The sequence below is a fragment of the Urocampus carinirostris genome, chromosome 12 (genome assembly GCF_059441175.1).
Source record: "Urocampus carinirostris isolate Australia breed hairy pipefish chromosome 12, RoL_Ucar_1.0, whole genome shotgun sequence".
Taxonomy (NCBI): domain Eukaryota; kingdom Metazoa; phylum Chordata; class Actinopteri; order Syngnathiformes; family Syngnathidae; genus Urocampus; species Urocampus carinirostris.
In genome coordinates this window covers 1,233,428-1,259,814 of record NC_142360.1, presented here as the reverse complement: position 1 = coordinate 1,259,814, position 26,387 = coordinate 1,233,428, and the positions used below count along the sequence as shown (strand labels likewise).

The 26,387-nt window shown below is 41.7% G+C and overlaps 1 protein-coding gene across 1 annotated transcript in view; it reads left to right on the top strand.

Moving 5' to 3' along the window:
* Positions 1 to 26,387, top strand: part of obscna (obscurin, cytoskeletal calmodulin and titin-interacting RhoGEF a) — an 81,846-nt gene that overhangs the window by 21,937 nt on the left and 33,522 nt on the right. Inside the window, exons 6-46 of the mRNA XM_088350158.1 lie at positions 412 to 678; positions 899 to 1,168; positions 1,268 to 1,534; positions 1,598 to 1,861; positions 3,210 to 3,476; positions 3,559 to 3,828; positions 4,322 to 4,588; positions 4,676 to 4,942; positions 6,160 to 6,432; positions 6,513 to 6,776; positions 6,862 to 7,128; positions 7,204 to 7,470; positions 7,552 to 7,821; positions 7,908 to 8,174; positions 8,333 to 8,608; positions 8,701 to 8,967; positions 9,032 to 9,298; positions 14,208 to 14,474; positions 14,581 to 14,847; positions 15,399 to 15,665; positions 15,739 to 16,005; positions 16,076 to 16,342; positions 16,838 to 17,107; positions 17,190 to 17,468; positions 17,528 to 17,785; positions 17,876 to 18,142; positions 18,497 to 18,763; positions 18,832 to 19,098; positions 19,173 to 19,436; positions 19,635 to 19,901; positions 19,980 to 20,246; positions 20,934 to 21,200; positions 21,300 to 21,566; positions 21,677 to 21,943; positions 22,091 to 22,357; positions 22,448 to 23,737; positions 23,813 to 24,387; positions 24,610 to 25,543; positions 25,605 to 25,677; positions 26,007 to 26,098; positions 26,177 to 26,289. Of these exons, the coding sequence (XP_088206284.1) occupies positions 412 to 678; positions 899 to 1,168; positions 1,268 to 1,534; positions 1,598 to 1,861; positions 3,210 to 3,476; positions 3,559 to 3,828; positions 4,322 to 4,588; positions 4,676 to 4,942; positions 6,160 to 6,432; positions 6,513 to 6,776; positions 6,862 to 7,128; positions 7,204 to 7,470; positions 7,552 to 7,821; positions 7,908 to 8,174; positions 8,333 to 8,608; positions 8,701 to 8,967; positions 9,032 to 9,298; positions 14,208 to 14,474; positions 14,581 to 14,847; positions 15,399 to 15,665; positions 15,739 to 16,005; positions 16,076 to 16,342; positions 16,838 to 17,107; positions 17,190 to 17,468; positions 17,528 to 17,785; positions 17,876 to 18,142; positions 18,497 to 18,763; positions 18,832 to 19,098; positions 19,173 to 19,436; positions 19,635 to 19,901; positions 19,980 to 20,246; positions 20,934 to 21,200; positions 21,300 to 21,566; positions 21,677 to 21,943; positions 22,091 to 22,357; positions 22,448 to 23,737; positions 23,813 to 24,387; positions 24,610 to 25,543; positions 25,605 to 25,677; positions 26,007 to 26,098; positions 26,177 to 26,289 (12,443 nt within the window). The remainder of the gene's footprint in view (positions 1 to 411; positions 679 to 898; positions 1,169 to 1,267; positions 1,535 to 1,597; positions 1,862 to 3,209; positions 3,477 to 3,558; positions 3,829 to 4,321; positions 4,589 to 4,675; positions 4,943 to 6,159; positions 6,433 to 6,512; positions 6,777 to 6,861; positions 7,129 to 7,203; positions 7,471 to 7,551; positions 7,822 to 7,907; positions 8,175 to 8,332; positions 8,609 to 8,700; positions 8,968 to 9,031; positions 9,299 to 14,207; positions 14,475 to 14,580; positions 14,848 to 15,398; positions 15,666 to 15,738; positions 16,006 to 16,075; positions 16,343 to 16,837; positions 17,108 to 17,189; positions 17,469 to 17,527; positions 17,786 to 17,875; positions 18,143 to 18,496; positions 18,764 to 18,831; positions 19,099 to 19,172; positions 19,437 to 19,634; positions 19,902 to 19,979; positions 20,247 to 20,933; positions 21,201 to 21,299; positions 21,567 to 21,676; positions 21,944 to 22,090; positions 22,358 to 22,447; positions 23,738 to 23,812; positions 24,388 to 24,609; positions 25,544 to 25,604; positions 25,678 to 26,006; positions 26,099 to 26,176; positions 26,290 to 26,387) is intronic.

Genomic DNA, 26,387 nt, shown 5'->3' with positions numbered 1-26,387 from the left:
TCAGCTTCACTGCTAGTTTTGGGATCCATAGCGAATAAATGCAGTACAAAAATTACAATACTGCCCTACCAACTCACAAAGTCTTTAAAAAGAACATTATAAAGTTGTTATGTGAGGTATTTTGGCCAATACCTTATCTGGATTTAATGATGTCCTAGTGCAAACCACCAGACCAGCATTTTCTATGACACTGACAAATATCAGATAGGGACGTTATAGACGTAACTTGCTATAAGCACAAAAAACCCAAAGTTTGAATTTTATACGCTCTGATGTCATACAGTATTAAAAATGCCAAAAGAGGGGACAAAACATGTTATTACAGACTGTAGAGGGAAAACTTCATAAGGCAAGGTTACTGTATCCTGGGAGTCTACTGTTCTGGACGAAGCTTGTTCTTCTAATCGTCAGAGCTGCCAGTCCAGATAGTGCGCCCTCTAAGGGTCAAGATCGCCATGTATCACCATAGAGGTCTGCTGGAGTGCCAAGTTTCTCGAGCCAATGCACAAGTCAAGTGGTACAAGAACAACAAGGAGCTCGTATCCAGCAAAAAGTATCAACTCGTCAGCCAAGACGTTTACAGGCAGCTCACCATCGACGACATCTGCTCTTCCGACGAAGACACCTACACCTGTGACACGGGAGATGACAAAACCTGTTGTCAGCTTTTAGTTGAGGGTGAGATATGTGCAGGAACTGCAGACACAAAAGTGTCTTCAAGGTTACAGTGGAATGAAAACATATCTGAAACCTGTCTGTAGAAATGTGAGAAATTCTAAAAGGTTCAGATATGTTTTACTTACCACTGTACGTAAACAGTATGTAGAAGTAATGAAACCGTTGGAAGTAAGTTGGCGTTTGTGTCAATGTTTTCTTCATATTATGACTGTCCATGCAGAGCAGGCTATGAGCATCGCTCAGGGAATGAGCCCAGTGGAAGTGACAGAACCAGAGTTGGCACTTTTCCAAGTGGAGACCAGCCTAAAGTCTGTAAGGCCACCTAGATGGACTCTGAAGGGGAAGGTGTTGGAACCAAGTGAGGATGTAGATATCTACAGAGAGGGTAACCTCCATAGTCTCTGCCTCACCTCCACCGACAGCTCCATGTCGGGGCCAGTAGTTTTTGTCGCTGGGAAAAGCCGTTCTTCTGCTGAGCTTACGGTAAAAGGTTGGTACATTTTCCCTCCCCCAAGGACAACCTCCGTGTGATCATTGGAAGAGTGAAAGTATCACTTTCAGCTAGTAAACTGTCTCTCTCTCCCTGTAGAGCGCCCCTTCCAAGTCGTCCGCAATTTGGAGGATGTAGAAGCAAATGAAAACAGCTCTGTCACTCTGAGCTGCGAATTTGCCCCCTCCCCAAGGGTAGTGAGATGGTTTAAAGGTCGTACAGCTCTGAAGACTTCAAACAAGTATAGCATGAGGAAAAATAGGAGACATGCAGAGCTGACAATCCACGGTTTGGTCGGGATGGATGCAGGGCAGTATCGTTGTGTTGCAGGGGGTTCACAGAGCACAGCGCATGTTAAGGTCGAAGGTATGTGGGTTACGTATGATACGTGTAAGTGCTAGTATTGGATTCATTCTTTTTTCGTCACAGTGCGAAAGCTGAAACTGGTCAAACATCTCGAACCAGAGGAACTCGAAGAGGAAAGGGATGCCACTTTTGCTTGTGAGCTCAACTATGTGGTTGCCAACGTGGAGTGGCTCCTCAACAATGTCCGCCTCTATTGCAATGCTCAGAACAGGATCCAACACATGGGGACCATGCACATACTTGTCCTTAAGAAATTGAGACCCCAACACAGCCAAGTCACTTTTAAAGCTGGTCTGCTTTCAGAGACAACAACTTTAAACGTCAAAGGTCAGATAAAATAAAATATTTTTTCTGTTATTATTACAATTTGGGTGTTCTGAAATAAGGATAGGGCAGCACAGCAGCGTAGTGGTCAGCATGTGTGCGGCACAGTTCTGAGGTCAAGAGATCGAACCTTCCTGTGTGGAGTTTGCATGTTCTCCCCGTGCTTGCATGGGTTTCCTCCGGGCACTCCGGTTTTCTCCCACATTCCAAAAACATGCATGTCAGGTTAATTGGCTGGTCCAAATTGTCCCTCGTTATGAATGAGCGAGTGAGTTGTCTGCCTCTGTATGCCCTGCAACTGACTGGCAACCAGTTCAGGGTGTCCCCTGCCCACTGCCAGAAGATAGCCGGAATGGGCTCCAGCAACCCCGCGACCCTACTGAGGATAAACGCTTTAGATACTAGATGGAGAGATGGAAAATAAAGATGGTATTTGAATAACAAAATCCAGGAACACAGTTTGAAACAAACAAAAACAAACCAGTGGATTGAAAGCAACTATCTAATTGTCCAAACCAGAAAAGAGAAACAAAATAATAAACCTGATGTAATGGTGTGTAGGTGGGCACTTTACACCCAAGTTTGGCACACTCTACAGGCAAAAGGGTGTGCCTGATCCTGATATTACACCCCTCAAGGGTATGGTTCCGGACGGCCCAAAAAAGAAAATAAATTACAGTCCCAAGCCTGAAGGCGGAAGGTAGCATGGAGGCTGTGGGTACAGTCATTACCCGCCAGAACTGGGGATGTGGGTGGCAGTAGGAAATTCACCACTGAAACAAGGGACGTGGGTGACCGAGGAACCTTTGCCGCCGGAACCACGGACGTTGATGGAAGGGAGACCTTTGCAGGCGGCACAGGGAACATAAGCTGCCAAGGGACTATCTGCGCCTGAGGAGAGAAGAGAGGTCCACCTGAACGGTAAACAGAAGTGGCTAAGGAACCTTCGCCACCAGAACAGGAATCTGCATGGACCCATAGCAGAGTTGTGGAAGCTTCCCACAAGGTCTTTTGATGGTCTGCTCATTCTGTTATGATTTGGGTGTGGACTCACGATGCAGGGAGGTAGGAAATGAGGCAGGCATGCCCAAATGAGTTTTATATTAAAAAAAAATCAGGAAAAAAGTAAGGAACAAAACCAAACCAGTGGTCTAAAACAATTAACAAAATGTCCAGAAACAAATCTGACCCAAACAATCTCTGCCTGTAGAGCCAGTCAATTTAAAAAGTTTGAATCATGAGGCCCAGGTGTAGAGGCCCAGGACAAACCGTGTGCCAGATCCCTGCTGATATGTGTTTTTTCATAGATATACTTACATAAATTCTAAGCTACAGATTCTGTTGTCTTTAGAGCGGCCTGCAGTCTTCCTAAGACCTCTGGAGGATGTAGTTGGGGAAGAACAAGGGGAGGTGTGCCTCCAGTGTGAAATTTCCAAAGAGTCTGCAATGCCAGTATGGATGAAAAATGGCATTGTCCTTAGATCTGATGAAAAGCATGAGTTGTGCCACTATGGGAGGTCCTTGGCTCTGATTATTCATTGCTTGAGAAAACAGGATTCTGGACAGTACACCTGTGATCTGGGCACCAGCCAGACCAAGGCTAAAGTTATTGTTCATGGTGGGTTGAAAAGCAGTGCAAAAAACCCAAACAAACAAAAAAAAAAAACATGACTACACATGCATATCTGCTCTATTCACAGATTTACATATCACACTCACCCAGCGCTTGAAGACAATGTCTATACTAGAGGGGGAAAGCTGCAATTTTGAATGTCAACTCTCCCACAATGTCAGCGAGGAACCTTTTTGGACCATCAACAGTCAAGCAATTGTCAGCAACAATCACTTTACAGTCATCAACAACGGTCGTAAATACAAATTGAGGATTAAAGATGCTGTTTTGTCTGACACTGGTGAGGTTATCTTCACGATTAAAGACTTGAGCTGCAGGACTATGCTTTTTGTCAGCGGTAAACAGCCATTTATAAATTACAGTTGACCCCGGGATACGACTTATATCTGCTCTGAGGTTCCCATGGTTGTTTTTGCCTTTCCCTTTGGCATCACTAAGTATTGTATTGCTAACTCACAAGAGATTATGCTGCACAAGAGATTCTGAACTGAATGAAGAAAAAGGCATTGTGGGAGATACTTCAGCCAATAGGATCATTTTCATGATGCCATGGCACAAATCAAAAGAAGACCAGCATTTTATATGACATCAACTAATAGCAAAAGGGCATTTTAAAGACTTAACTCTAAATTGTATACGTTTTTGGACACGGAAAATTAGTTGTTGATGCCTACTGTATAGTGGGGAAAATGCTGTAAAGAGGGCCCATAAAAAAACATATTCCACACCATTAAGTAAAAATGTCATAAGTCATAGTTGCCGTATCCCGTGGGTGTGTTATATTTATTTAAAATAAGTTTGTACCCTAAGGTATTGAATTTACTTTTCAGAGAGGCCAGTACACATTTTTAGAGACTTGGTAAACATTAAGACTGTGCCCGGAGAGGATGCAGAGCTGAGTTGCGAGATCACCAAACCGGAGGTCACAATCAAATGGCTAAAAGATGGCCATTTAATCAGGCCGGGTCACAAGTATGAAATGAGCTTGGACAACTACCTATCAAGACTGATAGTCAAGAATACCACCATAAGAGATTCAGGAGAGTACTGCTGTCAGGCTGATGGGGTTGCCTCTTGTGCCAAGCTAGAGGTCCGAGGTAAGACAATGGGGGAAAAAATGTTCCGGGTAATCTCATTCAGTCAAGATTACTGATATGGCAACTCCAATTGCGTTCACTTTTCAGAACTGCAGCACTCGTTTGCCAAGGAATTAAAAGACACTAAAGCAGAGGAAAAAGGTAAAGTGACCCTGGAGTGTGAAACGAGACTTCCGGCCAAGTGTGTCACCTGGCTGAAGGGCATGATGGAACTGAGATCCAGTCGAAAATATGTCATGAGGCAAAAAGGTGTGGTGCTGTCACTGACTATCACTTATCTGGAGAAGCAGGACACGGATATCTACACATGCGACGTTGGAACCATGCAAAGCCGCGCACAGCTGTCTGTTCACGGTGAGGGGGTGGGGGGTAATGGACACTTATTACCTATATTTTTAAGGCTCAGAACATAGCTTTTTTTCCCTAAAAATACCGGAGTAATATAGCCCAAAAATACTTAACTTCGACTGAGAGACTAAAAATATGGTCATTCAATATTTTTCTGGGTGCGTTCATGACTTTTTGTGAGTTTCTCCTCTCAGTTGTGGTTCTCGCAGTATACCACATTATTTTGCGCCTTCCCTACAAGTTTTTGTCGCTTTGAACCACTATGTAACAGAGCCCATTGAGACTAACCTGGACAATTGAGAACAAGTATGGTCTTTGAAAATGAACCACATTAATGCTAGCAAAAAACAATTGACAACTTAGTGCAAAATGGAGAACTAAAGCGGAACAAATGACCACAAGCAATTAAGCCAATTGTTAAGTGTTAGTGTTAGTGTCAGATGCTTAAAATAAGGACAGAAGACACCAGGAAGGTATTTTGAGCTTGTATAGGGAAGAGGACCTTTCAAACAGTCAAGATGTACATATATCTAGCCTGTTCTAAAGGCCTCCCCTGAGTCCTTCCTTTTTGTAAGAATTTCCCAGGTTACATAAAGTGGATTAACCATAAAGGGATGCTGTGAATTTCCCTTCGGGGATGAATAAAGTATCTATCTATCTATCTATCTAAAAGGTGTGGGAATCAAGGACCAGCAACATGATTGGCTTCATGGGTGGAGACCAACGAAAATGATGCTAGTATTGATAGTGATGCAAAGAGAGATCACAAATAGAACAACCATGGTATTATAAGCATTCTTTATAGAAAGCATTTAGTTATGATCAAAACAGAACCGGTGTAAAACTTTTTTTGACAAAGGTATAATAGAAAATAAAAAGGGAAATTATTAATTCAGTTTTTGGCATGGAACATTTGCATATTCAAGAGACTGAGGGCAACAACTGTTGATTTTCGTCAATTACAACAATTTAAACTTTTGCTCTTTTTTGGGTGCCTAAAAAGATTATTTAAACATTTGTATTGGAATTATTTAGGTCACTGGATTTTTTTTCCTTCATAGAGGATGTATTTGGGGCTGAGAGACGGACAAGAGATGCTTGATGTTGCTTTACTTGATCTATTCGGAGCCCAACTAGTCGCAAACCATTTCAATGGTGAAATGTTTAGATTTTGGTAACAATACAGTACTAAGATTTATAATCGATTTATTTTTCTTTGTCAGGCCAGAAAGTGGTGATCCTGGATGAACTAGAGGACATTGAATGCCTTGAAGGTGACACAGTCACATTCAAGTGTCAGCTCTGTCCCTGTGATTACACAGGTGTGAAATGGTACCTGGATGAGACTCTGCTTTACAATAATCAGCTCAATGAGATCCAGATACTGGCGGGAGGTTATCACACACTGACTTTTAGACAACTAGCCCGCAAAGACACTGGTACCATTTCCTTTTCAGCCGGGGACAAACGATCATATGCTTCTTTGTTGGTCAAAGGTGAGGCTTTATCTTTGTTTGGTTCTTATTATCTAAATTCGTTTTTTTTTTTTGTAGCTTTGACACGTTATCTTTTTCAGAGAGACGTCCAACTATCTGTAAAGCACTCGAGGATTGTGAGGCTATTGAAGGAGGGGGTCTAGTTTTGTACTGTGTGACCTCAAAGCCATGCCACATCTTATGGTACAAAGATTGCTGCTTGATGTGGAACTCGTCAAGGTACTTTGCAAGTCGTTCGGGGTGTGAGGCTCGGCTAACGATTCGAGAGGTTTGCCAAAGTGACGCTGGGGTGTATGAGTGCAGTGCTGGATCTGTAACTACAAGGGCTGTTGTCACAGTAAAGGGTATCGTTTTGTCCATTAAAATAAAAAATGATAACAAATGTGCTTTATGAATGTTCCTGATGTTATTACTCTAACCTCTTGATAGCTATCCCAGCTGAGTTTACAAAAGCTCTGGAGAATGTGGAGTCCAGAGAAGGGGAAACTGCTACCTTGACCTGTGAGTACTCTGTGCCAGGAGTCCAGTTTCATTGGATAAAAGGTGTTGAAAGTCTCAGGCCTGGAGAAAAGTACGTGATGAAACAGAAAAAGACAGTTTATTCGCTGGTAATCCAGGCTCTGAAGCCTGAGGACTCAGGGGAGTACAGCTGTCAGTGCAGAAACCACCGAACAACTGCAAAGCTCAAAGTACAAGGTTAACTAATCTCCCTGATCTTGGTCTTCTTCAACTTCCTTTTCGGTTTTGGTCATCCATTATTTTTTCTTCCAGCAATTCCTATTACATTCATAAAACAACTGAAGAACATGCATGCAGAGGAAGGGAGCAATATTATCCTGCACTGTGAACTCTCTAAATCTGGAGAACGGATAGAATGGATGAAAGGCCAAGAAACACTAAAAAATTGTGTGAAATACCAAATGAGAAGATGGGAGACAACTCTGGAGCTTTTGATTTGGAAAACCGTTCCTGAAGATAGTGGGATATACAAGTGTTTGTGTGTTGATCAAGTTACATCAGCCAATGTCAAAATCAAAGGTAGCCAAGTTATATCGCTAAAAAATATCAAATTCTTGAAAAAAAAAATTTTGTGTGGTAAATAATCGGACCCTTCCTCAGCTTTGCCGGTGACCTTTAAGCAGAAACTGCGCAATGTAACCTTTGAGGAGGGCAGCACTGCAGTATTACGCTGTGAGCTCTCCAAAGCTTCTCTTTTTGTCCAGTGGAGAAAGAGGGGGGATAAGCTAATCAAGCATGGTGAAAGATATCACATCCGCCAAAGAGACACGCTTATTGAATTAAAGATTTTAGATGTGACACCAGAAGATAGTGACATCTACACATGCATTTGTGGGAGCATAGAAACGACTGCAACCCTCACAGTGAATGGTACAGAATTTACCCAGTATTAACATTCATTTTTCAAAATACAACATTTCTGATGTTAAAAAAACACATGTTCTTATGGTTTTTAGCGCTCCCTATAACATTCAAGCAAAAGTTGCAAAACCTTCTTGTGAAGGAAGGACACAACATCATGCTGTCTTGTGAAATCTCCAAGCCTGGATTTGCTGTGGAGTGGACACGAGCTGGTGAGCTGTTAGAAGATGGAGAAAAGTGCCAGATGAAGCAGAAAGGCTCGGTTCTGGAGTTGATTATTAGAGATGCTCTGCCAGAGGACAGCGGAATCTACGCCTGTATCTGCAGAGACCAGAAAACAAAGGCCACTGTTAAAGTAATTGGTATGCTATCAGAGTTGTTGGTGTGTCAGGTATTGAGATCTTGAGACTAAAATGGTCTAATCAGGGATTTCAATCCACGGCAGCTCATACATATTATCTACATATACTCTCTTGGTTGTATGCCACAAACCTGAACATTTTTTTCCTTTTATGGAAAGCTGTTCCCGCCACGTTTAAACGAAGTTTGAAAAGCCAAGAGGCCGAAGAGGGCAGCAGTGTGATGTTGCATTGTGAAGTGTCCAAAACAGATGCCTGGGTAGAGTGGCAGAAAGATGGAAAAATAATCTCCGGGGAGATGCCATGGAGGAAGTACCAGCTAAAGCTTGAAGGGAAGATGGCTAAAATGACTATCCTTAACATTCAAGTGGAGGATGCAGGGAGGTACAGCTGTGTTATAGGGGATGCAAAAACCACAGCCGAGCTCAAAGTGAATCGTAAGTAAGATGAAAATGTCAGTAGACCAAAAAGAATGTTCTGATACTCAATGCTTATCTGCATGAAAATCTGCATGTGCTCTACCAAACAGCGCTTCTTGTCACATTCAAACATGGACTCCAGAACTTGGACGTGAAGGAAGGCAGCAGTGGGCTTTTCTGCTGTGAGATTTCGAAGCCTGGAGCTCCAGTAGAGTGGAGGAAAGGTCGCATGGTTTTGAGTAATGGCGTTAAGTACGAGATGACGCAAGAAGGTCCATACGCAAAGATGATTATTAACAATGTGCAAGATAGTGATGCCGGCAAATACATTTGCAAGACCAGGGACAGTCAATCAACAGCAGAGTTGTTGGTCCAGAGTAAGTTGAACCAACCTGTTAAAACAGTTTTTGTTTGGCAGTAAATACTTATATTATTTTTTAGGTTTACCACCACATTTCATGGTGATGCTGTCCAACAAGGATGTGACCGAAGGCAACAGCGTGTTTCTCCATTGTGAGCTTAACAAACACGCCAATTTGGTGGAGTGGAGGAGAGGAGGGATGGTGTTGAGGCAAGGAGAAAAGTACCATATCAGGAAAAAAGATTTTCTGCTGGAGATGACTATTACTGACGTCACTCTCGAAGATGCTGGTGAATACACTTGTATCTGCGGTGAAGAAAGTACTACAGCTTGGATTACAGTGAATGGTCAGTAACCAGCAGTTGTAATTGAATAATATCTTAAAGATTTTACAAATTGATTTAGACTAAATCAAACAATTACCAAATAGTGAGAGGAATTGAGTAGCAGAGGTCAGGTGACAAATATTTCTAGAACTAGGGGGAACAAAGTTAATAAAGTGTATTTTTCTCATTTTACTCGAGAGAGGGAGGTTTTGAAGTCACAGGGAAGCCAAATAAAATAAATACAGCAACCAAAAGAGGGCACCACATCAGTTTAGTTTTTTATGCGCAAAACAGATGGTAAAACTGTCTGGTAGATCAATATATATATGGGTCACTACACTTTTTTACGTTAATGCTTTATTCATCTAACAGTAGAATTAATAACTGATTGTCTTGCTGTTTGTCACACCCAATCTAGAGCATATGTGTCAAACTCAGTGTGATTATAATTGCCCGCGGGATCATCCCAAATGTGCATTAGAGCTAGCCCGCTGTATATACTGTGCTGCTGATACTACAATATCCACAATGCTTTGCTAGTATTTTGGCCTGTTTGTCTTGTGTGCGGCACTGGCGTGCCTGTAATAAAAGAGTAAAACATAAGAAGAGACACTATGAAACGAAACATTATGAAAAGTACAGGGAACAGGACCAAAAGCAGAAGCTGCAAAAGGGGGATGAGATGAAAAGTCTGGTTTGCAGGCAGACCTTGTTCACGAACGCAAAATCAAAAAGTGAAGCTGCTGTTAAAGGCCAGCTTTTTTGTGGCAGCAGAGATCGCAAAATCAGTCTGAGGGAGAGTTTGTCAAAGTGCATGGTCAAAGTTTGCGACATCGTGTGCCCAGATAACAGGCAAGAATTTTGAAACGTGAGCTTGAGCAGAAATACCATGGGCCTAAAATATGGAGAACAAAGGGAAGGACACAACAGAGCTGAAAGATGAAAAGTTTCTGTGTGAGCTGGCTTTTTTCTCCGACATTGTAAACCATCTCAATGTGCTTAACGTGCAGCTTCAGGGACGGAGCTACGTCATCACAGACATTTAAGCAGCTGTGAGGGCCTTTAAAACTAAGTTGCCTCTGTGGAAGACTCAGATGCTGCATGGAAACTTTGGTTATTTTCCATGGTGCCAAACAATGGCAGCGCAAATTTCTCCTGCCATACTACCTAGCGCACAGTTCACAGAAAAAATAAACGCTCAGCGCCAAGTTTTCCCGACTTCGAAGCTCAGGAAGGATTTGAATTGCTCAGTAAACCGTTTGCAATCGATATGGAAAGCGCACCAACCAGCCTCCAAACGGAGCTAATTGAACTCTAATGCAACATGCTCCAATCAAAATATGACTCTAATTGTGCTCCGCAGTTTCTATGTTTCCTCCCCGAAACAATGCCTCAATTACGCATCCAAGCTGGTCAGATGCTCTCAATGTTTGGCAGCACATATCTATGTGAGCAACTGTTCTCTATGATGAAGGTGAACAAAACCCCTCACAGAAGTCGACTCACTGATGAGCACCTTTACTTCGTCCTGAGGCTTTCCTCAGCTCAGAGCCTGACTCCAGACTTTGACGAACTTGCATCTAAGAAAAGATGCCAGGTATCTGGCTTAGACCAATGTGCAGAGTAAATCAGAACGTAGCAAACTGAGTTTGAATATATCTATTTCCTATGCACTTTCTCTGCTGCAAGGCATGGTCTGTCGATATTTGAAATGTTGGATTTTTATCTAATGACATTATTTTTGGTTCGGTTGTTGTTGGGTTTGAAAAAGATTTACTTGAAAAAGGAATTTGAAAGGATAAGGAGAGAGACATACTACCGTATTTTCCGCACTAAAAGGCGCACCGGATTATAGGGCGCACCCCGAAAAAATAGTTTTTGGTCCTATATTTGACATACATAAGGCGCACCGGATTATAAGGCGCTACAATGGGAACGTCGACAAAACAGTCAGATAGTTCAGTCAAACTTATTACCCCCTTAACATTCCGAAAGCTTGCAAAGAAGCAAATACGTGTCGTAGACACGTGCGGATGCGGTGTCCGTAAGATGTCACTCAAATGCATCGTTCCAAATATCATTCGGAAGCTTAAAGTCTTGGGATTCAAGAAATGCCAACCATTCCTTAGTTTCTATTTTCTTTTTCGCTCGCAACTTTACGGTGCATATGACAATAAACACTTGGAATTGAGTTTAATTTAAAAATAGACACTCCATTCCATCCATTATCTGCACCGCTTATCACAGAAACATCGAGTTCAGTCTGAAACAAGATACTGGGAAAATATATAGCCGGAGAAGCTCACCGAAGTCGTTGTGTTCAATAATAATGTGCAACCATGGTCCTCTTATATCCGTGAGTGTAGTAAATCCAGGAGAGTAAAATATTTACAAATACAGAATGGTAAAACATGTTTCCTCTATGCCGTAGACAACCACACTTGCTATTCACATTCATCTTTTTCGGCCTATTGCAGGCTTTGTTTTGCCCCTTAGCCTATGCGAGCCTGTAAATGATACAAAGGATCCGCCCCCTTTACCTCCGAATAACTTTAGCCAATAGTGATCGATTCAAATGATTGACACCTTGGTTAGCCAATGAAACGCCGGTATATAAATGCCAGCATACACTGCGGACTACTCGCGTTCGGGGGGAAATCTAGTCGCGGCTGCTTGGATTAGTTGCAAGACTTTGCGACTTACTATTGATCCATAAATAAGGCGCACTGTATTATAAGGCGCATGGTCAGCTTTTTAAAAAAATAAAGGCTTTTAGGTGCGCCTTATAGTGCGGAAAATACGGTACTTTATTTATTTAAATAAGAAATGAATACCACCATGTAGTTTATTTCAAATTTAGTTTTTGTAATATCAAGCATTGGCTGGTTCTAAATTCTGTGTTTAAGCAAAACTAAAGTTTGTGTCCGTATGAAAAGGTTAAACATTACATATCAGTTGCAGTTAATCCTTAAATAAATATTGACTTTGCCCCGTGACTTTACTTATTTGATTAATTTTGGCCCACAGTGAATTTGAGTTTGACACCCCTGATCTAAAGTCAATCAACATATTGAGTAAAGACTGTATTGTAAAAGTTATAAGGTTAAATGAAAATGGATACATTTTATCAAGAAAGAAAATTGTAATTGTTTGAACAGTGGTTGGAGTATGTGTAATTAGTTTTCCTACCAAACAGCATATTGTGTTTTTCCAAAGCTAAAAATTTACTGAAATAGTTGAGATGACACGGGAAAATCAGTTCCAAGGTCATTGACATTCTAGTCACAAAGAAACCCCCCAAAAAACTTTTGGGGGAGGCAGGATTCAAAGAGAAATTCATCAATGAGATGAAAGTTTTCATTCTACATCAGCGTTGACAACCCATGACACGCGTGCCAGCAGTGGTACACGAGGGGTTAACCAGTGGCACGCGAGCGCACGGCAAAATAATAAAAATAATGATTATTTTAAAAAATGCACATTTTTACCTAAATTTTAGCCATTTTCAGTTGCGCTTCAGTAGAGCCCCTAAATAACACGGCGTGCAAGTGCTCCGTGTGTCTGCGTGGCGCCTCGCAGAGGAGAGATCCGTGTTTAAACCCAACCACAGAAACACCGGCGTGTGATGAATGAATCATGACAGCTCCTCCAGTGAAAAACAAATCGTCCTTCTCACCCAGCGTAGACGGATGACTGGGGCTTTTTCTTTTTTTTTATGACCGTATTTGTGCATTATGCCTCGAGAGGGTTGTACCTCGCACGTCAAGTGCTAATCGTCATTACGAGACGAAACATGAACACGAATTCAAGGACGAGTCTGACAAGGCGGAGACGTTAAAACGCGCTGTGTCCAGGTACTGCAAACAAACACAGACCCTGAAAACATTTTCACTGCTAAAAACACAAGTTATCAAATTGCTCACTGCATAGCAAAGCACGGAAAGTCATTTACTCGTGGCGAATATATTAAAGAAGCGCACGTGTGTGTGTGTGTGTGTGTGTGTGTGTGTGTGTGTGTGTGTGTGTGTGTGTGTGTGTGTGTGTGTGTGTGTGTGTGTGTGTGTGTGTGTGTGTGTGTGTGTGCGGGCGGGCGGGCGTGGGTGCTGCTCTACAGTGGTTATTTCTGTTGCACACACTTTCAAGTAGTCTTCTGCCTTGCTGCTGTGATTTCAAGTTTTGATATTTTCTGCAATAATATTTCATCAATGATTGGTATGGTAGCTTGTTTTTTGATTGTAATTCATTGTAGATGAAGAATGGTTGATTCTTGTTGTAAAAAGTCGAAGTCATGGATGTCTACAGGCCTTTCTACATGTTGCTCACATTCATTTTTTTAGTTTATTGACGAACAAGAATAGTGGAAGATAAATTGGTCAGTTATGCGATTTCAATGTATATTCATCCATCCATCCATCCATACATCCATTATCCGAACCCCTTATCTAGTAGGGTCGCGGGGGTGCTGGAGCCCATCCCAGCTATCTTCCGGCAGTGGACACCCTGAACTGTTGCCAGCCAGTCGCAGGGCACACAGAGACAGACAACTCACTCGCTCATTCAGGCCAACTAACCTGACATGCATGTTTTTAGAATGTGGGAGGAAACCGGAGAGCCTGGAGGAAACCCACGCAAGCACGGGGAGAGCATACAAACTCCACACAGGAAGGTTCAATCTCATGACCTCAGAATTGTGCCGCGGACGCACTAACCACTCAGCTGCCGTGCTTTCCTCAATGTATTTTCATGTTGTATATTTGGACAGCTCTCTTAGTTATAAAAAAAATTGTGCGAGTCATTATTCTGGCACACTGATAAACATGGAAATTTGAGAGTGGCACTCCAAACCAAAAATGTTGCAGACCCCCGTTCTACATTAACGATTGTTACTAATCAATTGAACCCCTCCCATATACCCCCCCCCCCCAAATAGAACGACCAGTCAAATTCGTCCAGGAACTCAGTAATATTGAAGTGCAAGAAGGCACCGAGGTACCACTTCGCTGCCAGCTTTCCAAAGCTGGAATGGTCGTTCTCTGGTTGAAGGGAGACGTGATGTTAGCCAGTGATGAGAAGTATCAGCTCAAGGAGAGAGGTTCCACACTTGAGCTGCTCATCAGAAAGAGTCAGCCTGAAGACAGCGGTGTTTACAGCTGCGTTTGTGAAGGCGTTAAAAGTACTGCTATGATTATGATCACCGGTGAGACATTTTATTGGGAAAAAAAATGTATTTCATGCTATTGCAGACCATTTGATCTTCCTGAACCGCACAAGTGAACAATTATCACAGTAATTTCTCCAAACAGAAATTCCCGTAATCTTCAAACAAAAGTTGAAGAACCAAGAAACCGTGGAAGAGAGCAGCGTTACGCTCCACTGCGAGCTTTCCAAACCAAGAGTTCCAGTTGTGTGGAGGAAGTATGAGCAGCTCTTAACGGATGGAGCTAAATATCAAATGAAACAAGAAGGACGGGTGTGTGAGATGCTGGTGAGAGAGCTAATGCTAAATGATACAGGCGAATACAGCTGCTCTGTTGGTACAGCAATTACTTCAGCTGATATCAACGTCAGAGGTAGGCCCCTGTTAAGTCGATGAATGTTTAGCGCGGAACGTGTTACTGGCGTAAAATCTCATCAGGTTTCCAACAAAAAGCACACATACCGGTAGTCTAGTTTTAGTCCATGGCTTTTTTACAGTTTGACACATGTGTGTCTTTGCCAAAATTGCCAAAAGGAATAGAAGTTGTGGATAGCAGCCACCTCTTTATTAAAGAAAAAAGGGGGGGGAAAAGCCCTTTGGTATGTCTGGGCGTGTCCTGTAACATCCTAAGCCATTCCTGGAGTGTGGCATTTCATCCCCTTCTAATTTTGTGAAGTTCACTTTGTCCAATTAGGACCAAATTTCGTTAGTTACACCTAAACACATTAAAATGTTTTACACAGTAAGCATTGTGTAATTGAAAGAATGACAGTAATGCAAAAATACAACTATAGTACAATTGTAGTCATCAGGACTTGGATTTAAGAGGTTACCTTTCATACTCTATATTTTGTACCTAAGTTTTTGGCGAGTGTCTGAAAGCCTTAACAATGCGTTTGGTTTCAATGTGGGTTTTTTTGCCAGCCCTTCCTGTTACATTTAAGCAAGAACTTCAGGATTTGGAGATAAAGGAAGGTGATATTGCCATGTTCTGCTGCGAGTTGACCAAATCTGGAGCACTAGTGGACTGGAGGAAAGGAAGAGTTGTCCTGAAGCCTGGTTACAAATACGAAATGAAACAGGAGGGACATTTTGCCAAACTTTTTGTCAACAACATAGAAGAGAATGACGCCGGGAAGTATACTTGCAAAACGAAAGACTGCCAGTCTACTGCTGATCTCAAAGTGAAAGGTGAATGATCTCAGGTTAACTAAAATACTCTCGACTATCCTTTCACAATGTTAACCATGGCTTGTAATTTCAGCACCTCCCATCACCTTCAAAACCAAATTGAAGAACCTACAAGTGGAGGAAGAGAACAGTATTACGTTGACATGTGAATTATCCAAGCCTGGGCTTTCTGTTGAGTGGAGGAAAGGACAAGAACTGCTAAGGAATAATTTCAAGTATTGTTTAAAAAATCGAAACAGTATTCAAGAGCTGACCATAAAAAACACCCAACTGGAGGACAGTGGATACTACAGCTGTATCTATGGTGACACCAAGACCGTAGCCAACATCACAGTCACAAGTAAGACTAAAAAGCTTAATCTGAGTGTGTGTGGTGAAATACGACTAATGTTCTCATTGCACTTCCACAGCTATTCCCTTCACCTTTAAAACGGGTTTAAAGAACCAAGAAGCAGCTGAAGGAGGCAGCGTAAGCCTGAAGTGTGAACTGTCCAGGGAAGGTATAGCTGTACAATGGTGGAAAGGAGAGGACCAGATTCATCCTGGTGGGAGGTATCAGATGACTCTCAAGGACAAGATAGCTGAGATGAGCATCAGGAACGTCCTACCAGAGGACGTTGGGGAGTACAGTTGTGTCTTTGGGGAGCAGAAGACAATGGCTGAAGTCAACGTGAAAGGTATTTAATTTTCTTTATGTTTCTGGCTGCTTCATGAAATTATTTTATTGTTCCCAGGGCAAAATTTAGACATAGATAATTTCTCTTTACCATCATCAACATAGAATAGAATAAAATAGACTTCACTACATTAGACTGGAATAGAATAAGGGAGTCCTAAGTAATGTTGTCTGTGGCTTTGTTAACTACACCCTGTAAGATTCTCCTGTCTACTGTTGTGCACCCACTCGACTACACACATTTTTGGTGTTTGTTATGAGTTAACTTTCAAAACAACTTCTCCTTGCATGCTGCCTTATTCCCGTCAACTTAACAATCGGAGGTGTAGACGGTGAAAAACATAAGGTGAAAAGGATCACAAAAGTATTGGCAATCAGAATGATTGTACAAAATCAAGAGGATCAAGTAGTACAGCACATGTCTGTCAAACACAAATGTTTACATGGTGTGTTAAGTCCTCTCGATAACCATAGTACTTAATCCTCCTTATCCTAGCCGCAGCGTCAGTATTCTTTGAGAAGGAACTGGAAAGCCTAGCAGTGATGGAAGGCAAATCAGTGCTGTTCTCATGTGAAGTTTCCAGTTCCAACGTTCCAGTTACTTGGAAGAAGGACAACACTGTCATTGAACAAAAAGAACGAGTAATTATTACAAAAAAAGGAAATACGCATATGCTTGAGATCAAGCAACTGAACCTGGATGATGCTGGTGAATACTGTTGCATCACCAGGGGCAAGAAGACCACTGCCAAGTTGATTGTGAGGGGTATGTCTCAAGGCAGAAATCTTTGTCCATGCTGTAAGAATTTCCCACACCATGTATACAAGGTTGTCTTTTTCCCCTACAGAGCAAGTGAGAATTGTTACAGAACTTAAAGACTTGACGGTGACCACGGGTGAAGATGCCATGTTTGTGTGCGAGCTCAGCCATGCCAATGTGAATGAGGGTGTGTGGTGGCTGGGCTCCAGTCCACTGCAGAAGAATGATATGAATCAAATGACATGCCAGGGTCGAACACACAGACTTGTCCTCACCATGACGACACCCGAGGAGACTGGGACTGTAGCATTTGTGGTTGGGGATGAAAGGACATCAGCAAGTCTTCTTGTGGTGACAAAGCCCAAAGGTTGGACACAGTTATCAATCAATCAATTTGCTCAACTACAGAGATGTCTTACTTTTCAGTTGTATTTGAGGAGAAGCCTCGAGATGTTCTGATCATGGAAGGAGAATGTGCTACTTTCTCTTGCACAACGTCTAAATACACCACGCCTGTTACCTGGTGGCGCAACCATATCCCACTTCAAAATGGCGATAAATTTACAATACGAAAAGAGGGAAAAGTCAACATACTGCTTATCCATGATGTGGAGCCACTGGATGCTGGAGTCTACTCTTGTGATACAGGGGATACACAGGCCAGTGCCAAGCTTACAGTGACAGGTACTAACATGGGAAGCGAGCATTATGTAATTATAAATACGAAAATACAACGTAAATGTGTGTTCACAACTGTTATTTCTCTTTCTACAGACCTCCCACCATTTTTTCAGGAAGAGTTGCAAAGTGTTGAAGCTGAGGAGGGAAGCTCTGCCTTCCTGTATTGTGAGCTTTCCAAACTTGGACTGCCGGTTCAATGGGAAAAGAATGGTCTCCCAATTAGGTCTGGCAGGAAGTATGAAATAAAGCAAGATGGATGCTTCCTTCAACTTCACATCAAGGAGCTCAAACTTGAGGACAGTGGCAGCTATGTGTGTCAAGCTGGAAATGCAAAAACTACTGCAACAATTACAGTCAAAGGTAAAGTCAAGTTTAAATACCATCAAATAGTTATATCGGAAAAATGCTTCACTGAATTTATGCTAAGGCTTTGTGCTGGCAGCAGTAAATTCTTAGGGTTCTTTACAATTTCTCAATTATGATTGCTTGCTGAAAAACACAGTCAACATTGCACGACACTTCCAGAATGTTCAATCACGTTCCTTAGGAAGCTTGAGTAGCAGGCGGATAGAGAGAAAACTGAACTTTGCAGGATGTACCTGGAAAGGATGTTTTCCTATACTGTATAACTTTTCTCGACTCATCTATCACCATTTGAGAAGAAGAAATATCAAAACTGCTCTTACAGTTTTTTTTGTGTTTGTTTTTATCAAGAGCTACCATCGTTTTTCAAGAAAGATTTGCGAAATGTGCAGATGGAAGAGGGAGGCTCAGTATGTTTAAGTTGCGAGCTGTCCAAACCTGGCACGCCAGTGCAATGGAAGAAGAACAGACTGCATCTGAAGGCCAATAAGAAATATGAAATGAAGCAGGACGGCTGCCTACTTCAGCTTAGCATAATAGACCTTAAACCCGAAGACAGCGGCAGCTACTCATGCCATGTAGGAAATGTAGAATCGACTGCAACTTTAACAGTGAAAGGTAAAGACCGTTATGGGGAATATAAATTTCTGAGTGTTTCTCTCACTGTTGAATTCATTTTTTCACAGAATTTCCACCTTTTTTTAAACAAAATTTAAAAAATGTAAAGGCTGAGGAGGGTGGTATTGCCTCCTTATACTGTGAGGTATCGAAACCTGATATTGCGATACAATGGAAGAAGAACAGGTTGCCATTAAGAGACGGCAGCAAGTATACGATGAGCCAGGATGGTGGTCTTCTCCGGCTTCACATTAAGGATCTTAAACCAGAGGATAGTGGGAGTTACATGTGTCAAGCAGGAAGTACAAAAACCACTGCATATTTGTCTCTAAAAGGTACTGTTTTCAAACCAATATTATGCTCAATGATGTGGTTCATTTTATTGACGTGCTTTGATAAATTCCCACAGAGATTCCTCAGTTCTTTGTTACCAAGCTACAAAATGTTGTAGTTGAGGAGAGAGGTTTTATGTCCCTATCCTGTGAGTTCTCCAAACCTGGCCTTACAGTGCAATGGATGAAAAACAGGGTGCCTCTTAGGGGCAACAAGTATGAGATGAAACAAGATGGCTGCCTCTGTCAGCTCACAATCAGTGACCTAAAACCTGAGGATAGTGGTAGTTATGCCTGTCAAGTGGGAAACTTAGAAACCAGTGCCATCGTTTCTGTTAAAGGTATTTCCATTTGACTATCATTATTTTAATATACAGTACAGAGCGTACAGTGTTGTCATTAGCCTTCTTCGCATTTTTTACTGTATTTTCACTCATCACCATACTCCTACATGACACATCTAATCTTGTTGCGAACAATGTTCACTACATTGAAATCAATGACAATAAAGACAATTCTGTTTTAATGTATTTCTCTAGAACTTCCCGTTGTGTTTAAAGTGGACTTGCAAAACATGGAGGTAGAGGAAGGAGAAACAGCAGAAATGTCTTGTGAGCTGTCTAAACCAGGAGTGCCAGTGCAATGGAAAAAGGATAAGTTACCTCTAAGAGATAATAAGAAGTATGTAATCAAACAAGATGGCTGCTTCTTTCAGCTTAACATTGTGGACATCAAACCTGAAGATAGTGGAACCTACACATGTCAAGCAGGAAAAACAGAAAGTACTGCAACTCTGTCAGTAAAAGGTATTGTTCTTATATCTTACTGTTCGATTTTGTACTTTGTGGTCTATTTTACTGAAACGCTATGATGAATTTCCTCAGAGCTGCCGCCATTCTTTGTTACAAAGTTACAAAATGTTGAAGTGAAGGAGCAAAGTTTTATCTCTCTTTCCTGTGAGTTGTCCAAACCTGGCCTTACAGTGCAATGGAAGAAAAACAGGGTGCCCCTTAGGGGCAACAGGAAGTATGAGATGATACAAGACGGCTGCCTTTGTCAGCTCAAAATCAGAAGCTTCAAACAAGAAGATAGTGGTCATTACGCATGTGAGGCAGGGAACATAGAAACCACTGCAAACGTTTGTGTTAAAGGTATGTCCACTCATCTAGGATTGTTTTTATATACGGTACACAGTGTTGTTCAACAACAACATCTGGAGGGACGAAAGCATGACCAGGTTGGGTGCCGAGGTGCTTAACTTGCTTGGGTGCATGGTCCAAAAATGTTTGTGTGTGTTTTTTGCAACTATTTCCCTTTTTTATTTTCTTTGTTTTTGTATGTGTTTGTCTTGCTGTCGGTCACCCCTCTCGAGGGATATGACCGGGGGAGATGGATAGATGGACAGACACAGTGTTGGCCTTAATATTTTTAGCATTTATTCACTGTATTCTCACTCATCACCAATAGAGACTGGGTAGAGAGAGTCCACTCTTTCAAACTCCTCCAATGACTTCTCCTGGTCTGCCAACACCAGGGCTGTAGTAGGGAAGGCCAGGCAGCAGCCACATGTCCTGTGAGTTCTCCGGAAAAACAGTCTGAAACCGAATCTGCTGGTGTCCTTATACAAAAACACAGTGGATAGCATTCTGGCATACGTCAGCAGCCAGGAGAACCATACAGAGTCATCAACACAGCCCAGAAAATTATTGGCTGATTTCTACCCAGTCTAGATGACATTTCCAGCTTGCGCAGCATGCCATGTCTAAACTTGTTGTAAACAACGTACACTACGTTGTAATCAATAATAACGACAATTCTATCCCCTAATCGTTCTCCAGAACTTCAAGTCACATTTAAAGCTGACTTGCAAAATGTGGAGGTAGAGGAAGGCGATGAAGCAGCAATGTCTTGTGAGCTGTCTGAAGGCGGAGTGCCAGTGATATGGAAAAAGGATAAGTTACCTCTAAGAGATAATAGAAAGTACGTAATCAAACAAGATGTCTGTCTCCTTCGGCTTAACATTGTGGACCTCAAACCTGAAGATAGCGGAATCTACACATGTCAAGCGGGTAATTCTGAGAGTTCTGCGACCCTAACTGTAAGAGGTATTGAATTGTTATAATTTTTCTACGCTGTAAAATGAAATAATTTTCCAACTGGATTATAAACAATTAAGGTGGTTTGTTCAATACATTCCCCAACAGAGATACCACTATACTTCAAAAAACAGTTAAATAATGTGGAGATGGAGGAGAATGCGTCACTCTCATTACACTGCGAGTTGTCCAAGACTGGAGTACAAGCAGAATGGAAGAAGAACAGTGTGCCTCTGAAAGCCAACAAGAAGTTTGTGATGAAGCAGGATGGAGCCCTCCTGCAACTCAACATCAAAGACCTAAAGCTGGAGGATAGTGGTAGCTACATGTGCCAGGCAGGCTTTGCAGAAACCATTGCAAAAGTATGCGTAAAAGGTACTCAAGAAGCAAATGAGAGACATTGCTTCTATCATCTTCCACTTCCTTACAGTCTAAAACACTGAGATCTGTAAATGTTTTACACTATTTCTTAAATCCATCACCAGAGTCCCCAGTTTGTTTCAAAGCTGACTTGCAAAATATGGAAGCAGAAGAAGGAAATACGATTGTTCTGTCTTGTGAGCTGTCGAAACCTGGAGTGGCAGTGCAATGGAAAATGAACAGACTCACTCTGAGGGACAGCAGGAAGTATGAGATGAAACAAGATGGCTGCCTTATTCAGCTCACCATCAAGGACCTCAAACCTGAGGACAAGGGAAACTACTCATGTCATGCAGAAAGCGCAGAGACTATTGCTGCTGTATCTGTTAAAGGTATTAGTGCATTTTCTAAACTATAAGGCCCATTGAATTATAAGGTGCACTGATTTCAAATGTCAAATATTAAACGATTACATAAAATTTCAATGCATAGGTGTTTAAAAATTATATATGATTGCTTGATTTATTTCTGTATTCTAGAACGACCCTACTTTTTCTTGCAAGAACTACGAAACATGATAACAGAAGCAGGGGCTATAGCCGTCTTGTGCTGCGAATTGTCCACATTTGTATCGTCCATACAATGGAAAAAAGATGGACTACCTTTAACAGAAAACAAGAAGTATGCAATAAAACAGGATGACTGTTCTCTCCAACTTCACATCAATGATCTAAATCCTGAAGACAGTGGATGTTACTCATGTCAAGCAAAAGGTGCAGTGACTACTGCAATGGTGTCTGTAAAAGGTGGGCACATCCGCTGCATATATGTAATATGAGCGTACATACACAAAGTATACTAATATATTTTCTCCCTTAAAACAATTTAACCTCTAGCACCACATACTACCTTATCGAAGGAAGAACATCCCCTAACACTGCCACAAAGGATCACTTCCAAATGTGATAATGTTAAAGTACCCAATGCAAAGCCAATACCTTTAGGGCCCAAAAAGAGGACAATACGAGAAGCTTCAATAAATTCATTAGAACAAGACGAAGAAGGCATGATGAACATAAAACACCCCATTCAGTCTATGCAAACAGAAATTAAAAACCAAGATGTGATCCAGACAGAAAAACATAAAGACACAGACCTTAATAGCACTTGGGATCCCAAACAAAAGGTAGATAGTTTGGAACAAGTTGTTGTGTCATACAAAATACAAACAAATGTTCCAGAACCTAAGAAAGGGACAGCACAAAAAGTAACAGTCGATGCATTAGAACAAGACGAGGAGCCCATATTAAACATAAAACAGCTCGTTGGGCCTTTGCAAACAGAAAGTAGAAAAAAAACAGAAATCCAGACTGAAAACACTAAAGACAATAAATGTACTCAAGTACTCAATAAAAGTAACCAAGATGAGTATAGAATGGATAAAGATGTGGAGGTTTACAAGGTACCAACAATCCCCCCAGAGCCAAAAAAGAATTCAACGCGAAAAACATCAATCCATGCAATAGAAAAAGACGAGGAGCTCATATTAAACATAAAACAGCCTATTCGTATGGAACAAGATGTGGAGGTTTATACGGTACCAAAAATAGCCCCAGAGCTAAAGAATAGGACAACTCGAAAAGAATCAGTCACTGCATTCGAACAAGACGAAAAACCCATATCGAACTTAAGACTGCCCATTCAGTCTTTGCAAACAGAAACTAAAATCCAAAAGAAGATTCAAACTGAAAAAAATGTAGATAGAGTCTTTGATAAAGCTCAAGATTCAAACCAGAAAGAGCATCATATGGAAGATGTCGAGGTTTATAAGATACCAACAATCCCACCAGAGCCTAAGAGGAGGACAACTCAGAAAGCGTCAATCGCTGAAGTAGAACAAGACGAGGAGCTCATGTTAAACATAAAACAGCCTATTTGGTCTTTGCAAACAGAAACTAGAAACAAAAAAGCAATCCAAACTGAAACAACTACAGAGACAGTCTTCGATTGTACTCAGGATTTGAAGCAAAAAAGTTTAGAACAAAACATGGAGGTTTTAAAAAGACCAAAAATGTTAAATGGAAAGGAGCATTTGAATGCCGAAGTTGAGAAGGAAAATATTCAACCACTAAACGGACATGTAAAGGTAGACGTAAGTCAACCTGTCCAAACTCCTAGAAAAAAAGGTGTTGAAGAAAGAAACCAGCTATCTAAATCTCTGGAAAAATATCTAGAGCAAAATGAAGAACTGTGTGAAGGAGTCAGAAACGTTGAAAAAATAATTGACCACCCAGACACTTCATTCAAGAGAGTTAAAGAGGACAACATGGCTAAAAAACATGTAACATCCACTGCAAAGACAACATTTGAGCAAGAGGCAAAAATAAATTTAAAGACAGACAAAGTAAAGAAGTCAGGGGAGGATATAAAACCATCCGTGCGATCAAAAGAAAGAAATTCAGCAGAAGCAGAGCCTACTGAATGTGTCAGAAGAGAGTCTGAAAATCTCATTGTAGAACCACCGACTGCAACAGCCGATGATTCAAGGAAAGGAAATACTCAGGGAAACACAGTGATACCAGTACCATCAGTAAATCAACTGCACAGCATGTTTGTTAACATAAAAGAACTGCCTCAACATTTCAAAATGGAACTAATACCCCCAAGACCACCAGCAAGGTCAAGGAGCAAAACAATGACGGGAATGGAAGAACGGCCATTAAGAGACACAGAGACAAATAAAAATGAACTGGTTACAACACCAATAGAAAACAAAGTAAAACGCACAGCAAAATCCTTCAAAGACGAGGAAACTGAAATTAAGGAAAACCTATCCATAAGCAAAGATTGCAAACTAAAGCTCAAAACAAAATATTTTGAAGAGGAACCAAGAATCGAAGCAAACCAGGCCATAACCAAAGATGACGAACTAAAGCCCAGGGTAAAATCTTTCAAAGATCAAGAACCAAGAACCGAGGGACAGCGCACGATACCCAAAGATAATAAACTAAACACCAAAGCAAAATCTTCTGAGGACGAGAAACCAATAATTAAGGACAAGTCTGTACCAGCAGATTCTGGTCATGCAGATAAGTTTATAGTCCCCAAAAAGCTTATTAAGCATTCAGTAAAACCTCTGAAAAAAGAACCTGTAGCGGACAAATATGATAATGCCGGATTGATAGGAAGGAAGACTGGAGAACAAGAAGAGCAAATGATGGAAGAAGTGCCTTTACTCTACATCTCCGAAGATGAAACCTTCTCAGAGGCTTTAACAGAGATCCCAGCCAACAAAACCACAATCCAACATGGTGGCTTTTTTGAAGAAATGTTAAACCAGGCTCACATTCTGTCAAATGATCTGGTTCTTCAGACCCTAGTCCAGGACCTTTCCTCTGAGACTTACCTTAGTGCTGAAGAGGAACCACAAATGCAAGCGGTCCAGAGCAAGACTCGCTTCAAAGATAAACGGCCAGTCTTCAAAGAGGTCTTCAAGAACCAGTGTGCAAATGCTAATAGTACCATCAGTCTGACGTGTACTGTAGAAGGACAGTACAACAGTTTGCGGTGGCTCAAGAACGGTCAAACAATCATTAGTGATACACGTCATTGTATCGAGGATACAGAGGCTGGACTATGTTCACTTGTTATCACTGAACTGACCCTTGATGACAGTGGTATCTATACATGTGAGGTGGTCAATGAATTTGGCGTTAGGTCCTATAATGGAACCATAACTGTCGTTCAGCCTCAACAGACCACCCCCAGGCACGTCCACCCCCCTCTCGCTGTAATTACACGACTCCAGTTGGCTCCCTCAAGCCCTGAGGACAAAACACAGAGTCAATATCAGACAGCCACAGGAACCAATGCCGATAACTATGTGGAGGATGTAGACGTCTCGTTGTGGGAGGCCTATAACCTGACACAGCAGAGCACTCAGAGGAGCCTAAAAAAAAAGAGACCATTGTCTCTCATTGCGACCAGCTCCAGTGAGTAATAATAACTAAACACAATTTAAGTTATGTCTCATTGTATTCATTTTTTTGACAGTGTCAAGTCCATCAGATTATGACACTGCACCAGATGTGATGGAGCCTGTAGAAATTAAGATTTCCCCACCAAGGTAAATGAACTATGGATTTATTCGAGCGCCATAATCATGTCACGAGTCATGGGTAGACCCAATAATTAGACAAGTCGCAGCAGAAGCAGGTGTGCTAAAAAAAGGGATGGGGCGGGGATGGCCAAGGAAGCTTTGCTGCCGGAACATGGGACTGAAGCAGCCATGGTACCTTAGCCTTTGAACCTGGTGACAGCAGCGGCCAAGGGACCATCGCCGCCGAAACCGGGACAGAAGCAGCCAAGGGGCCGCCTAAACAGTGACCTTCATCAAAATGTTGTGCCAGACCCTAAAAAATGGCGACTTATTTTTTTTAATGTGTATTACTACAGGAAACTTCCAGAGGCAACAGATCATATGCATTTAAAGGACTCAGATTACACCTTACCTGATCCCTGCCTTAAAAACCTTTTACAAGTCAAAGGTCAGCAAAAAGAGTAGACCTATCTCGTTCCAGTTATCTAACAAATACCTCACTACCTTTGTGTAATGCAATTCATAGGAACCCAAGAACGCCTCATGAGGACCCCATCTCCTAAGCACCAAAGAGCCCACACACCTTTAGGTAGCACTGTTTCTGTGTCAGAATCTGAAGGGGAAGAGGACCAACGTGAGGTTTGGGCTTTTTATGAAATAGGCTGTAAATCCCACAGAAATTTCATTTGAAAAACTGTGAAGGAGCAAAAGAATTAGTAAGCTGAATTCCCCTTTTC